The sequence below is a fragment of the Puccinia triticina genome, chromosome 4A, assembly GCF_026914185.1.
Source record: "Puccinia triticina chromosome 4A, complete sequence".
Taxonomy (NCBI): domain Eukaryota; kingdom Fungi; phylum Basidiomycota; class Pucciniomycetes; order Pucciniales; family Pucciniaceae; genus Puccinia; species Puccinia triticina.
In genome coordinates, this window is record NC_070561.1 from 1323708 (window position 1) to 1340065 (window position 16358).

General features: G+C 45.1%; 3 protein-coding genes across 3 annotated transcripts; 2 read left to right on the forward strand and 1 right to left on the reverse strand.

The window, feature by feature from the left end:
- Positions 1-6777: 6777 nt before the first annotated feature.
- PtA15_4A136 (uncharacterized protein) lies at positions 6778-8862 on the forward strand (the record flags this gene model as incomplete). Its single annotated transcript, XM_053167989.1, has 6 exons — positions 6778-7321; positions 7407-7581; positions 7659-7728; positions 7825-8423; positions 8518-8689; positions 8788-8862. The coding sequence occupies 6 exons, from the start codon at positions 6778-6780 to the stop codon at positions 8860-8862; spliced, it is 1635 nt and encodes a 544-aa protein (XP_053019243.1).
- Positions 8863-9747: 885 nt separating this feature from the next.
- PtA15_4A137 (uncharacterized protein) lies at positions 9748-10441 on the reverse strand (the record flags this gene model as incomplete). Its single annotated transcript, XM_053167990.1, has 3 exons — positions 9748-9772; positions 9905-10020; positions 10169-10441. 3 exons carry the CDS (start codon positions 10439-10441, stop codon positions 9748-9750), a joined length of 414 nt encoding a protein of 137 aa, XP_053019244.1.
- An 879-nt stretch (positions 10442-11320) lies between these two features.
- Positions 11321-13845, forward strand: PtA15_4A138 (uncharacterized protein; the record flags this gene model as incomplete). Its single annotated transcript, XM_053167991.1, has 11 exons — positions 11321-11383; positions 11482-11589; positions 11681-11763; positions 11881-12079; positions 12155-12240; positions 12323-12569; positions 12647-13091; positions 13152-13335; positions 13425-13531; positions 13611-13716; positions 13809-13845. 11 exons carry the CDS (start codon positions 11321-11323, stop codon positions 13843-13845), a joined length of 1665 nt encoding a protein of 554 aa, XP_053019245.1.
- Positions 13846-16358: the final 2513 nt, after the last annotated feature.

Genomic DNA, 16358 nt, shown 5'->3' on the forward strand with positions numbered 1-16358 from the left:
GAGTATCCAGGGGTGTAGCCGTGAAAAGGGCTTGGCTGTGGGCAATTTATTTGTATTGTAATAGACTAATTTCCCTGACTCTGTCACATGACATATTTATAACCAATTGTCATGTGAAAGAGCTTCAGTAGAAGTCTACATAATACTTTCACGGGGTATTTTCACACAAGTAATATTACTCATTACTGTACAACAGTTTATTTTTATTTACTTTATTTGTTTTACTAAATTTTTGTATGTAATACTATGTTTTGGGCGCTTTCTGGGGCCAATTCTTATTTATACAATTAGTACATGAAGGAATAGGAATAAGGGGTTACTTTGAGTGGGTGACCCCCCTTAATTTATGATGAGGAATCTGATTCTGCAATAATAATTTAATAATTATTATTATTTACTAAGTTATTGCAGTCTTTTGGATACTTGATGTATCTCTAAGGCTGACATATATAGTAAAATGTGATGGATTTTTTCTTTCTGGTGGGGAAGCCAATTGAGGTATTTATGCTAGGGTGGCCTCTCCTTTGAGGTATTTTTGCTGCTTGGAGTTTTCTATTGAGGACTCCAACCTTCCAAATAAACCATTGAGTTCAAAACTGAACATCAGGTTCCTACTACCGGCACTGTGAAAAAAAAAACTCAAGAAACTGCCCTTTGTGATATTGCATGTCAACTAGCAGCAGTTTCTTGAGTTTTTTTTTTTCACAGTGTGGTTTAGTGTTTTCTTTGAAGACTTTTTTGTGTGAAACTTACTGGCTGGCCCTCCCCGTTCTCTTTGCTCCAAGCTTATGTTGGTTTGCTGGGGTCCTGCTGGCACAACCCCAAGCACATTCATACGCCAAACAATATCAGTAGTAAGTATTGTTGGAGCCTCAACCTGTATTTCTAAAATCCTTTGGTGTTTTCTCTCCTTTTCTCCTTTTCTCCTGCCACTGACACTTGAGCACTTGTACCGTACAACTAGGATCAGATGCCAAGACTTGCAAGGATGTCCATATCCCGCTATCCAATATGTCACCAATGGTTCATCCAAAAGATTTGGTGCTTGGCCGATTATATATCAGTGGCATGCCACTTAACCAGGCTATGCACCGGGCCAAGGTTATGGAGTGGGACTTTTAAGACCAATATATCTTCTAGTATATTTGAATTCCTTTGTGACTAGGTGAGATATTTGAAAAAAAAACCCTGGCGGGTACCGCTGGTACCCGCCAGGTGGGACTGGGTGCCGCTGGTACCCGCCAGGTGGGACTGGGTGCCGCTGGTATCCGCCAGGTGGGGCAGGGTGCCTGATTTTTGCAAAAAACACACGGGTACCAGTGGTGCAACCCGTACCCAGGTCCATTTTGATATTCTCTACTCATCATAAACTCTCACATCTTTCACATATGTACCTGTAATTAAACAACTTCATCTGGAACTAGACCAGACCTATCACTTGATTAAAAATTGCCAAGCTTACCTTGGTGGGTCTTGTTATCTGTTAGCAGAAGGGCAGAGCTTGCACCTCCATCATCCCCCTCACCATTCAGCAAAAGGGTTTCACAACCATTTTTGAGTCTTACACCGTGATAGCCGTACAAGCCCCGGTTCTACAATCTGTGCCTTTTGCTCAAGCCTCTTCAACAGTGAAGGGGATTTTGAGTTCAACCCCTTGCACTTGGGCCCCGCAAAAGAAATAGAGGCCTTCCTGCATCATGCAGGCTGTGTCGGAGTTGGCAAGCTGGCCTTCAAACACCAAAATGTCCATTGCTGTTGGGGTTGGGGCCAATTATATCACACCTGCTCTATTGATATCCATGTCAGTCTTGATGGCAAATTTGGAGATTCCCGCTGTGGTCCTCAAAAAAAAAGTCCATGTTTACTCATAGAAGGCCTCAAGATACAATCGATTGGACACTAGAAATGGACTCTATGGCCAGAATAACCCTGATTACCCACTAGAAGCATCACTGTAGCCCCACTACATACTTGGAAAACCTCCCATCTTACCCACCTTGAACTAGAAACATCCTTTGGCATAATATTATTAGACAGGACCAAAGTTCAAAGTACTCAAGACCTCCTTCTGGCTAGGAATCTCTAACTGGAAAATAGGGACTTCACTTTTCAATTGGCTCATCAGAAATTATTGGACACAAGGAAGAAATCTGTGGATTACTGGAACAGAAAGAAAACAGAAAGAAAACCACTGCAGGAATGAGAATGAGTATTGGGGGCCAGTTGGCCGTGCAGGTGAATCTCAACTGAATCTTGCAGGCCTCCAAAAAAGTTGAGATTCTGGCAAGATCCAGAATCTCAAGGTCTGAGATTCAAACCCAATCCCAAAGACCTGTTTGGTTGGCAAAAAATCTCAGAAAAATCTGAGATCCAGGATCTTGCATCCCCACAAGCTGAGATTCACCTATATTGGTGAATATCACATGAGATTCAGGATATCATCTGCCTCGGACTTAAAAGAAAAGACAAAAAAGTCTTTGCCTTTTGGCCACCTCTGCCTGCAAAACCATATGTAACAACCCCTCCAAGGATGCCACCATAAGACACACCCCCTTGATGACCAGTTCAACTGGTCACTCTGGCACCCTCTGAAGGGCTGGTCTGACTGGTCATTCCTTGCATGAGATAAGAGGTCAAAGCATTCATCAAGAGTATGTATACCCTCTGGACAACCAGTTAAACTGGTCATCCAGAGTTTCAATGAACAGTCCAACCAGTCATCCAGAGGTATGTCCTCTGGATGAGATGTCTGTTTGGACCAATCATCAACAGTATCTATACCCCTCTGACTGGTTCAACGTTCCTACCAATCGTCCAGAGGAGCATAAATCCTCCTCTGCTCCTCTGAATGATTGGTCAAACCAGAAAAGTATAAATCCTCTCAATGACCGGTTTGCCTGGTCATCAAGAGGTATACATGCCCAGCCAGTGGAGTTGTTGGAAGCGCCTCCCATACAGCATATTTCCTGCGCTTGTGATGGATTAAAAAGCTTTGATCAAGTCTTGCTTCAATTCATTTTCCTATTTGAGAGGCCCTGAGGAGTTGCACTCGGTGTTATCCGGGTTATGATTAGGCTAGGAATCAACTAAGCAATTGTAGTCCAAGTTGTCTGAGTGACCGTCACCAGAATTTTAGTTGGGATTTTCCAAAATGTTGATTGATGTTCAAACAGAATAGCAGATGAGAGAAAGCTCAAACTGGCCATAAAAATATCCATCCTCTCAATGAATGGTCCTCCAGGTCATCAAGAGCTATACATCCTTCCTGTGACCGGTTCAACCAGTCATCCAGAGGAGTGTACATCTTCTTTGATGGCCAGTTCTCCCAGTGATCCAGAGAAACATACCCCTCTTGATGTCCTGCTCAACTGGTATTGAGATGGTTAGTCACTCTCTGGATGACCGGTTCAAAATATCATCCAGAGGAAGGGTGTACTTCCTCTGGATGAATGATTGAACCGTTTTTTGAGGGGATTTTTACTCATTTCCTCTTTTTGGGATGAGGGTCCACCAACAGGTGGCTTGGATGGGGTGTGCGACCAGCCAAGATTCTTGGAAGCCAAACGGTCCCAATCCTTGTGAGGATCTGGATCTCAATGTCATAGTTCCATATACCCTGACATGTTTGGCTGCCGGCTAACTTGACACAAGTCCCCCCTGGGGGGAGGCTCGCTGTGGCTGGATGCAAAGTGGCCCCTCCCACAGGGAGGGACTTTGGCACAAAGGCAAAAATTTGGCTGAGAAAGAAATCACAAATGGCTGGAGGAAAAATACTTAGCATCATCCAGCCTCCCCCTCAGCTTCTGTGGACCTGCCCCAAAGCCAAATTACACTTCTTGTTCTCAGCTTTGAAATGGCACTGGTCTCATCTCCCCAATCCTTATCATTTTTGCTGTACTAATGTTTTAAAAAAAGAAAAAAAAGAAATGTAGACTAAGGAATTAAAAACATCATGCCTTGTGTAGATTTGATTCAAAAGCCTGCAAATATTGGCAGATCCTACACCTGTATCCACTCAATTGTTGCAGATAGGATATTCAATTGTGCATATTATCAGAAAATCCAAAATTGGATCTTCAGAGCAATTGAATATCCTCCAGGATTCCTTCAATCAGTTTTGCAGTTTATGCCTCAAAAGATTGGTTGAGGGTGCCCATCAGTACTGCCAAAAAAACCAGTTTTTCTTGTACATACTTGGTGAATTTTAAAATTTGTTGTTGTGTTTTTAGGATTGAAAATCCTTCCTTTGTCTGCCAGCCTGCAGACATTATTCATAAGCCTCTCCTACAGAGAGCCCTCCGGGCGGGGTTCCCCTTCCCCTCCGTTCAAGAGGCTTATTCAAGCTAGGGCTGCCAGGGTGTCTTTGGCTGAGATCTGAATCTGCCCATGGGTAGATTCAGATTCCGCAAATTTGAGATTTGCCCCCCCACGCGTCCAAACAGGCCCTTAGTATACAACAAATCTTTGGATTCCCAATATGGTAAAATCTTTGAAAATGAATGGAATATTGGGCCTTACAGAATCACAACCCAAAATCCTGGAGGCTCTTAGGGCCCAATTATAAACTAGTTTTGGGATAATTTTGGGATTGTTTTCAAATAAGTTTGAAATAAATAAAAAAAGTTATCTTGGTGGTGCAGATACAGAGGCCAAAACTGTTTCCAACCTGTTTGAAACAAAACGTAAATTATAAACCCTGCTGGATGAATTTCCAGGGCGACTGAGTGTGAGCCTCACACTACCAAAGGTTGCTCCATCAACAGTTGGCCGTCTTGCATACGCCAAGACAATGGCAGCGACGGCAGCAGCATTTCCACAAACTTGGGGGGACAGCCTGGGTTGGGAAAACTGGCCGCCAATGTCTGCCAACTCTCCCAAGTCAATAGATACCCGTGAATCAGCCTTGAAGGCTGATTCTTGTGCGCAACATCCTGGTTCAACTGCGAGAGCCTGGCGAGCTACATATAAGATCCCGGGCATCAATAGATGTGCTTTCATCCTGGCTATCCATCCATGGTGTCTGTTTTGTAACTACCCGCAAATCAGCCTTGATGGCTGTAGCAACACTGGGTCGCTACGCTAACCATAGCGGTTAGCGTAGCGTAGTGCAGCGCAAATGCGCTATTTTTTAGCGTAGCGTTAGCGCAATTGCACGCATATGCGCTAACGCTACGCGCACGCGGTGCGCAGCTATTTTAGCTGATAGCGTAGCGTTAGCGCAGATGCGCGCAATTGCGCTAACGCTACACATGCAGGGCGCAAAAGAGCGCGCGCTACGCTGCGCTACAGCGCCTTTAGCGGGAAAAAAGGGCTTTTTTTCCGCTAAAAGCGCTGTAGCGCAGCGTAGCGTAGCGTAGCGACTGTAGCGGCGCGCTAACGCTAACAAAGAATTAGCGCCGCTGAAAATTAGCGCAGCGTAGCGGCGCTAACAGCGCGCTAACGCGATGCAAAATAGATGGGTGCTTTTTGCCGCTACGCTAACACGTAGCGCTGAAATAGCGTAGCGACCCAGTGTTGGCTGTAGCTTGCGCAAGTACATATGCTGTGGCCTTTGGGGGGGGGGGGGGGAGGGGAAGTACTGGTCAGGTGTATCACGAGCATCTGCATGCTGAGCTGTAATAACATTTGAAACAGTATTGGTAAACCAGTTTCCCCCAAACCACCTCCCCAAGGTGGTTTGGGTTGTTTTGAGATTTTCAATTCTGAAAAAGTTAGCAAAAAGATATTTCAAACTTATTTGAAACCAATCCCAAAATTATTTTATAATTGGGCCCTTATTCACTGGAGGAATTGGATGGCACTGCACTGGCCAGAAGCCATGGTGCAAGTCATGCCCAAGGACAACTGAATCAAATTAAAACTTACACCTATTATTTCAATTTTCTCCATCTTCACTATCCTCTCTCAAACCTGCCAGCCTTATATTATCTCCATTCAGTAGCATAATTCTAATCAAATTCACTTCTTTAAAACTCTCAGATAAAACAGTAAAAATATCCAAGCTTATTAAAGACACAGTTTTCACACAATTGAAAATAAGCCAAATCAAAGTTAAGTAGATGCATGATGTCATACCAAAACCTAGAAAGGATCTGTTGAGTATTGAAGGTGTGGTGATGCAAACAAGGCCGCTCCCCGCCACATCTTGGAATCGGCTCACGCGAGAAAAGTGCACTGCAAGGCCCTCCCTCCGAGCCAAATGCTGCACGCCCGCATGGAGGCTGGGACTTGTGTTGAGGTCGGCGGTCTTTGTCCGGCTCCATTTCTTGCAGCAGAGATAGCCACGCGACGCCGCTTCTGACAGAAAGAACGGAGTGTCCGCGGTCTTGCATATACCAACACAAACAAATTTGGCCCACTTGCCTAAACACCTACACCCTCCTACACCAAAAACAATTATCTGAAACAAACAAACAGTGGTGTCACTTGACACTAACCATGCAAATAAGTTATAACCCATCTGGATATGTACTTCCTTTGGCCGGAATTGCTTCTACAATTGATTGGGTGCCTTCGGCCAACCTGCCTTGCTTCGCAGGGAACCTCGCGGCCCGAAGAAATGGGGAAGACTGAGCAATTATATAGATATTTATATTTTGATTGTTTTGATATGTCTTGCTGAGAGCAATTTGGCTGTGGGATCTGCCTGGATTTACACTCATTCCACCACCGGCCCTCAGCAGTAGGCACCAGTAGCAGCCCATTACCATACAAATCAATCAGCATCATAATACACACTGCTTCCAGGCATATTTTTGTTTCATTTTGATATCCATCATGAGGACTTTCGGACCAGGACCACGCGACTTCAACTCGGCCTCTGAGATTTGCGACGAAAGCATCAAGGCTGCTATGGAAAATCTATTGGCGGAAAAAGATATTAGGATAGCTGAACTACTAGCCAGAATCAATCAACTTGAGATCCAAGTCAATAAAACTTCAACCACCCCCAATGTTTCTCCTTCCAATGACGCTGGAATCTCTTTGGCTGCAGCAGTGAATCAAACTGCAACCTCTTTAAATCAACCGAATCAACTCCAGAGCTTGCCACCCGATGACGCGGAAAGCTCCTTATCTGGATCATATCAGTTCCAGGTCGATTTAGAGAACAAACGTGAAATTCCCGCAGTAAATCCTTCTTCAATAGCGACCTTATCTGGACCTTCCTTAAGCGCAACGAATCAGACTTCCATAGATCTCCCTGGAATCTCGCTCACCAGTTGGAGCTGTGTGACGCGTAGCGACATGCTGCCAGAAAATTGCGGGGAGGAATCCGATAGCCATTTGGATTACATTGAAGAAATCGAAGAAACTTATGAAAGTGTGCAGTCTCCATTTCAATGAATTTATCCTGTAGATAATCGACACTTTTCCTAACTTCTTTGGAGACTATTACTTCTACCCAGGCCCCACAAGTGACGATGAGGATGATTATGAGCCCGAAGTGCACAGTTTCGGAACCAGAAGGGGAGAGCCAGAGAATGATCACTATGCAGTGGGCTATAGAGGTGTATCGTGTGTTGTAGGAGGAAATATTGTCAAAACATTTGACGATGAGGCCAGTTGTAGTGGAAAGTTAAAGTAAACATTTCTTTGATTTTCTTCTTATTTCGAAAACATAATCCCACTCAGCTTATCTCTTGCCCCTCGGCCTTCAGGTTATTGGCCACGATTCCTGGCCTCTCGACTCCTGATGGAAAGCGGGCTCTTTTCCCATCCAAACTCATGGTGAGTAATAGCAGCTATCGGGGAGCAGCGGAATGTTGATTGGATGCACAAGTTCTGACGCACTGATTGATCGTTGAAACAATCTTGAGTATATAGTTGCATAGGCAAGACTCTAACATGATCGTGCAAGATAAGTACAACCCGAACTCGCTGTACAACGTTGATATGGAGTATGGTAAAGTGGTCGATGAGTGGAAAATTAGTCCTGAGAAACTCGTGGACTTCTGCCCGGGTCAAAAATTCAATCAAATGCTCCCGGATTCGATCTTCGTAGGGGTCTCGCCCAACTATCTTTGTACTATCGATCCACGATTACCTGACTACAAAGGAGTCGCAGGGAAAAGGTACAGCCCCTCTACCCGGACTGACTTCTCCTGTGTTGTGACTACCGAATTTGGATGGATCGCTGCCGGATCCAAGAATGGGGACATCAGATTGTATGACTCGTCGAACAACATTGCTAAAACTCACCTTCGTGGATGCAATGGCTCAGTTTTGGCGCTCGATGTCTCTAAAGATGGAGCGTATTTGGTCGCTACTTACGCGAAGCACTTGGTGCTTTACGACTGCCACATGGGCTTTAGTAGCAGCATTGCTAATTCTGTGAATGCTTCCGGTATCATGGTCAATCTTGACCCGGGAAAGTTAAAGCATCTTCAAAATGAAGGTGTTCTGCTCGTCTACAAACCAGCGAAGTACGTTTGTCCATGTGCTCTTCAGTACACGTATTCCTTTAAATCGAGCTCATATATCAGGTTTTCTTCTTCTTGATGAGGACATTCTATCCAGGTTCAATTTAGGCCCCAAAGCGACTGAACAAGTTATTGTCACCTCGATTGGCCCTTACCTGATAGTATTCAACTTACACTCAATATTGGCCGGCAAACCTACATTTGATGTCAGGAGATATCAAGAAAACGTGGTTACCGATAATTTTCGATGGGATAATGACAAAGATATCGTGAGTCTTTTGGTTTGAACACAAGAATTATTATTCCGTCTGTTTCCTTTGACATTTCTTTGCCTTACTTTCCAAACTTACTTCAACAACGTATCCAGGTTGTCACGATGCCAAGCGATGTGTTCGTCCAGAAACGAGCCAAATTGTCCCGACCCAATCGCCATTCCATGTAGATGCTTACACATCAAGAGGCAGCCCTTTTATTTGGGTAGCTTGCAAAGACAACCATGGATTACCCAAAAAGATCAAATTACTTTGGACTTGTGAATTGTATCTATGGCACAGAGACATGACTATCGCATATCTTGATTTGAATGCTTTTCTATTCCTTCTCTTGTTCATGTCCGTGTGTATGGCTTCAAGAAGGGGGGTTATGTTTTCATACTTTTCTCTCATATATTTATGTACAACTAGTGTTAAGATCCCAAGTTTACCTGGGGGACAATTGTCTCTTATTCTGTCGTCTTTTCTATCAGGTTATCTTCTAGGTTGATCTCCCAACACCGTTAACTGACATCTACAGCTCTAGTTCAGAATGACTCAAAGTGAAATGACCGACATCGGGATTATTGATATGAAATTTAAGCTTTGCGTCCAATCAAACCTGAAACTTGAACCATTCTCTGATCAGAATGAAACTGGACTAGATAGCATGGCTGTTGCAATAGGCCGCAAGGCAAGTAGCTTTCCCCTACCTTTTCTCTTGCCAGGCGGTAAAAAAGAAGGCACCTTCTGGGATTACGCAACCTCAAGAAGACTATCTTTCTATTCCCATTCAGTGCGGAATGAAAGATTAGAAGGACATCACTACCACAAGTGATCTTGAAGACAATGTTAAATTCGCATAGAGGTGACGAAGATTCTGGGGAGCCCCTCAGGAACAATCGTGGCGACAGGGATGTACCACTCAATGAGCTTCAGACATAGCGTTTGATAGTTACCTATCTGATTAAAAGGCGTGTGATAATGTGCAGAGATGATGTTATATTTCTTGATGAATAATGGAGAGGTAGAATGACTACACGGTGCTAGTACTACTATTACGAGCAGCAATTCATTCAAGGCCAGGCGCCGGACTTTTTCCTGTTCCAATCAAACCAAGAAGAAACAAAAATGAATGAGAAAAAGATAATTATGAGTCATTGAAGATAGATTGTTGATTGAGTCAATCAATCGAGCGATCGGGATACGAATATGTAGTAGATTGAGACTTACATTTGATAACGTGCAATGGCAAATGGGGTGAAGAATCCGACGAAGAAGAAGGTGACCACTTTGAAGGCAACGCCGGCTTTAGAGGTTTCAGGGCCTCGGAATTTGAATGGCAAAGTCTTTTGGGCGTGATCCAGGCACGGCACATCAGGACGGATGGGGCGAGGGCGAGAGGACGGGTGGGTTGGGGAAACCAGATTGGATTAGCACACCGTTCAGCTTTGAGATTCTCTGATTACTGGGACGTTATGTGAAGAGGGAGCTTACGTTTCCGACGGAGTTTTCGATGTGGATCGATTTGATTTGTTGTTGATGCAACCGATTCAAGGCGGTGGGGAACTGGTTAGAGCGACCAACGACCTGATTATAATTTCTTCCGGACTGATTTTTCATCAGGGTAGAAAGGTTCTTGGTGAGCATCTTGGGTGGTTGGTGTCTGTAAGTTTGTCCAGGTGTCGATTGACTTTCTAGGCGGTGATGGTCTGCTTCCTGCGAACCCGCCGTCGTTGGCTTTCCGGGGATGCTCGAGACATGTGACATCTCCCTACTTGCCACTTGTCACAGCCTGAACAACCACAGTCGACAGTCTCAAAAATACTCTGGTCAAGGGAAGATCAAAGGCCCCCGGTTGATGATTCTACCACTGAATCAGCTCTCGACTGAAGGCCATCATCAATCACCGTACACCTCCTGATCTCCATCCAATTCACGTTGGACGGCTTGAAGACGTAATCGATAGCAGGGAACTGAACGATGGACCGCCATCGTGAAATTTTCGCGTAACACCTTGACTCATTTTGTCTCCTGCCTGGTTCAGGTTGGCCGAAGAATTCTGTGGATATGTCTCAACAGTAAGAGGACATGAGTGTATCAGATGCCATACAACTGATAATATGAGAAACATGCCGCAGATTAAACCCAGCACGAGCTACCCAAGTTACCCCCCAGCCCCCGGCCTGTTCTTGGGGGGTAACAGTCAATCATTAGCAACGTTTTTTTTGCGGATATCAAAGTACTGCCCAATCACGACATACGGTTGACTCTGGTTGCACGATACTTATGTATTTATTACTGAGATCGTTAGTGAAACAAGAAGATATGGTGGACTCGCCGGAGGCTCGGAGCCGGCATCGGGCAGTCGGAGATGACAAGACATGACCGGGTTGGTGAACGATGACGTCATGATCTCAAAGAAAATGTAAAAAGAACTCATACGACACAAAAAAATATGAAACGGTCAACAAGGTCAACTTTTCTGAAGTGTTTCGTGTCGAGATATGCCTGACAGGCGGAAACCGAAAGTTGCCCTTAAACACTCCTCCCCCCATCTGAGTCGATTCCGACCATCCCAGAGCAATCATCCAATATTATCACCCCTATCACGACACCATCCACCACCCTTTTTACTTCCAAACCAAAATGTCGAACACTTGCCCGACTCTAGCTACCTTCAAGCTCCCCGAAATCCCCAATGAACCCAATGTAAGGTCTCGTTTCAGTGACTCACCGACCCTTGGGCCTTAAGCGCTACAACCAAGTCTCATGCCACTAACTCCCCCGCGATCTAAATATCCACATAGCAACATTATGAGCCTGGCAGCCCATCCAGGACTGCCTTGGATGCAGCTATCAAAGAGATGCGAGCGGGCATGCCATATTCCGTCGGACCCGTCATCGATGGTGTCGAGGTAAGCCCATCCAAACCCTTCTCTACTCTTTAGGAGAGAAAATGCGCATTGACACGGTCACTAGAACTGACCATTTTTGGTTCATATTTAGTTACACAATGGCCCTACTGCAGCTCAAGTGCTTCCACACGATCACAAAACCGTGCTTTGCAACTTCCACACCGCTTCACCTGAGTCAGTTAAGCCGCACATGAGATCAAATAAAGCACGCGTCCGTTGACCGTCTTTTTCTTGCCCCCCCCCCCCCCCCCAAATAATAATCATAATAATCATAATCATAAAACTGTTCAGGCTGATCACCAAGTCAATCGAAGGATGCTTGAAAGCCAAAGCACAATGGGAAGCCTTGCCATTTAACGACAGGTCTGCAATCTTCTTGAAGGCGGCCGACCTGCTATCATCCCCCAGATGGAGGTACAAAATCATGGCTGCTACCATGCTTGGTCAAGGAAAAAACGCTTGGCAAGCAGAGATCGACGCTGCTGCTGAGGTAAGAAAATTCACAGCTTTCTACGCACGCCCTTACCACGCAATGCGCTGATTGAGCAATTCAACCTATGCCCAGATGTGCGACTTCTTCAGGTTTGGCGTCAAATACGCCGAAGAAATGTATGCTCAGCAACCACCAAAGAACTCGGTCGGTGTTTGGAAGTAAGTTGCCTCTTATAGTTTCCTGCACACTTTCAATGTTGAAAGCTGACCCTGGACTTCCTTGTTTTTGGCTCTTTTCTAGCCGTGTCGAGTACAGACCCCTAGAAGGTTTTGTGTATGCGATCTCTCCTTTCAACTTTACTGCCATCGGCGGTAACTTGGCTGCAGCACCTGCCCTCCTCGGAAATGTAGCTATCTGGAAGCCTTCTCCAATGGCTGTTTACGCCAACTATCTCACTTACAAGCTGTTAGAAGAGGCCGGACTGCCCAAAGGTGTTATCCAATTCATACCGGTTGCGGGCGCTGATGTGGAAACAGCCTGCAAACAGGTACTTGCGTCCTATCACCCTTCTAAATGACTTGAACTCACATGATTGCTAACGAGTTTAGCTTTTAATTCTGATAGATTTTTGGTCATCCAGAATTCGCCTCGTTGCATTTCACTGGCTCTACTGCAGTCTTCCGCAAATTATGGTCTGACATCGCCCAAGGAGTCTCGACTGCCGCTCTGCGATCATACCCTCGAGTAGTCGGTGAGACTGGCGGGAAAAACTTCCATCTTGTCCATTCCACCGCACCGGTCCGACCAACCGTGCTGCAGTCAATCCGTGCCGCCTTTGAATACAGCGGTCAGAAATGCAGCGCTTTGTCTCGTCTTTATGTCCCGGAAAGCATCTGGCCCGAGTTTTCCCGCATCCTCAAAGAGGAGGTCGCCAAACTCAAAGTTGGAAGCCCCGAGGAGTGGAGCACATTTGTAGGACCTGTGATCTCACAAGGCTCTTTTGATAAAATCACTGGTTTGATCCAAAGCGCCAGAAACGCCGGCGACGAAATTCTCATTGGCGGCAGAGGTATTTAGTTTTGACTTTAATCACGAGATTGACTTCGCTTTGCTGATGCAAAGTGAGCAGCCGATGCCTCGAAGGGATACTTCATCGACCCCACGGTCATCCTGACCCGCAATCCTCGATCGATCACCATGACTGAGGAGCTGTTTGGTCCGGTCATTACCACATACGTTTATCCCGATGCAGAGTTTGAGCAGACCTGTGATTTGATAGACTCAAGCTCAGCCTACGCACTGACTGGTTCTATGTAAGTCACAAAAAACAAACCGCCTTGATGGTGGTTTGAGAAGGTTTCCCGATCATGAGAGCTGCTAATGTCTTTCCTGTGCACTCTAGTTTCGCTGCCGATCGTCATGCTGTAGTTATGGCATCGAACAAGCTCAGACGAGCTGCTGGTAACTTCTACATCAACTCGAAGTGCACTGGAGCTGTTGTCGGTCAACGTGAGGAGCCTTGTCATTTCCTCGAAGTCTCTCACTTTGATTTAATTTATGGCTTATCCTCACGCTCGATGATTTGCAGAGCCATTCGGAGGATCCAGAGCCAGTGGTACCAACGACAAAGCTGGGAGCATCAACTTGCTCTACCGATTTGTCAATGCTCGCAGTATCAAAGAGGAATTCTTGCCGTAAGCTCGATGATTATTTGTCTTGTATATTGGTAGTCAACTAATCACCGTCTGTCAATTTCAATCTCGAATTATTTGGGGGCATCTGGTAGCATTGATGAAGCCCACTATCCCTCCAACTTGGTCTAAACAAGCCGCAAATGGTGTAAAAAGACATGAGCCCTGCAAGGATTATATTTGTCATCTTCCAAATCACATCGTTTTGTCCCACTAAGCAATTCATATATCCGTCAAAACACTCACTGAAAATTTCTACTGAAAATTTCTTGAACACCCCAGTCATCCCGCGTGGATCCAATCACTGTCTACGCCTCCCATACCCTGCCTTTGTAACATGCCATCAGGGGAGTTCAGATTTGAAATTTTCCAGCAATGCAACAATTTCAAATTAGCAGAATTTCAAATCAGTAGAGCAGTTAAGGTTTTCACGACTCCCAGCCAATTTGGCAGGAGAGTTAAGCAATTTCTGAAATGAGCAAGCAGTGCAGCATAAGCAAACCAGCAGTGTTCATCCTCAAATGTGTGCCATCCTAGTTCATCTAGCAAACTTTGTTACTTTTTGCTGATAGAATCTCTTTAAACAGGGGTTCAATGACATGCACGAACCAAACATACCATCCTGGATTGATCCATCCAGGTGGGGCAGTTCCGTGGTTGTAGGTTTTCTTGAGGGATATACATTGCTTGAATGTGCCAAAATGGGGTATATTGTATGCCAGCTTAACTCTGAAAATCTACAAGTGTAAGAGATAGTATGTAAATTTAGTTTCTGCGACAGGGATTAGTGGATTTGCATGCCCTGTAATGGGCAATGCAAGCTCTCAGGGTGTGAAAGTGGCCCTGCAGCGCCACCAAACACATTTTTGTGGTGTGTGCATTACATGACACCAGCTTACATTGGGTGGTTTTGCGCACACCCAATGTAAATTTAGTTTTGCACGTGGGCCGCTCTAATTTTACGTCAGTGTTGCCCAAAGCATGTAAAAAATAGAATGTAAAATTGTTCCACACCTTTTTTGATCTCCTGGACCATATTGTTTCTGCTTTTTCCAAATTCCTCCCTTTTTTGATCTGTTGACCATCTTTGTTGTTTGCTTTTTTGGACCAGGAACCAAACACTAATCCCATCATGTTGTTGGGGATCTGCAGATCCAAGCAAACAACAAGAAATCTGCTTCAATTATGAAGCAGCACCAGCAACGGTGGGCCGCTACGCTAAACTATCCGTAGCGTGTGCTATCCGCTAGTTTAGTGTTGCGTAGTTCCTGACACATTGCCGTTAGTTGTAGCGCCCGCTACGGGACGCTACGCTACGCTAACGGGCGCTAACAGCGCTATCAGCTTTTTTAGCGGTTGAATAGCACTGCTAGCGCTGATAGCGGCGATAGAGGCCCTGTAGTTTCAAGGGGTGCCTGTTAGCGGTAGCGGGCAATCACTGCCCGCTAACGGAAAACCCTGTCATTTGTAGTTTAGATCCGCTACGCTGCGCTGAACTACGGACTAAATGTAGCGTAGCGGCCCACCGTTGGCACCAGGAGCTCTGTCAGCAAACAGCTAAGCATGATGTGGTTCAGAAAGAAAGGAAAACTTGCAAGAAAATTAGATGTCAAAAAACAATCAGCTCACACACATGCAGCCTGCAAGACAAAACCCATGATTATCAAGTACAAGGTATATATATATATATATATATTTTGAAAAAATGTCTCCAGTGGACTAGGGATGGCAAAAGGTATCTGTTCCCGGGTACCCAGCACTCGTTGGCAGACCCGCAGACAGGTAGTGGGTGCCGGTGCGGGTGTCCAGTCTGAGTGAAATTTGAGGCAGGTACCTGTGTTCAAAATGCCTCCCATACAGGCTAGGGATGGCCCTGGGTAACAGTTGGCAGGTACCCGGCGCCTGTAGGAGGGTACCTGCCTGTTGTTGCAGGTACATGTGGGTGTGGGTGTCAAGAATTAGTGAAAATTGGGGGGGGGGGGGGTACCTGAACCCGCAACAGGTGCCATATGCCCTCCCTGCAGTGGACAGATGAAAATTTCTGAGGCTACAAGATCCTTCAAATTTCCGTGGTGAGCTATCCAGCCAATTTTTAGGGATGATCCAACCCATGTCAATAAATTTAAAAAGAAACCCTCCAATTTCACAGACAACAATAAGAACAGCCTCCTCATTCAAATCAAGGGAAAATTGGCCACAACCCTTCCCAAAATTGACAAATACCTCAAAGACACCTTTGATGTCAAGGTCAGCACCCAGACTTTTGTTGAACTGCTAAAAAATATGTAAATATCATGGAAGCAGTTCACTAATATCCTAGCTGCTTCAAATAAGTCAATACTTCTTGAGCAGTGATCCAGGGCCAACTTTGTCAACCAGTGTGGTCTAAATCTTGGGTGTAATCAGTTTTCTGTTGAGGAGGCTGGCTTTGAACTTCACTAGACCAATTGCATGGGTATGCCCCATCTGGTATGTATACATTTTGTTTTTCTAATTTTATTGTAGATGAGAACTTGTTTGCCAGAGTCCAAGGGTTGTTGTAATCAAGCTGCCATTTTACGGATTGAATGGAATTTTAGCATTTGTTTTTTTGATTGGCTCAAGGTAAACCTTCTTTTTTTGAGCCTTGTACTCAAGGTCAAGCA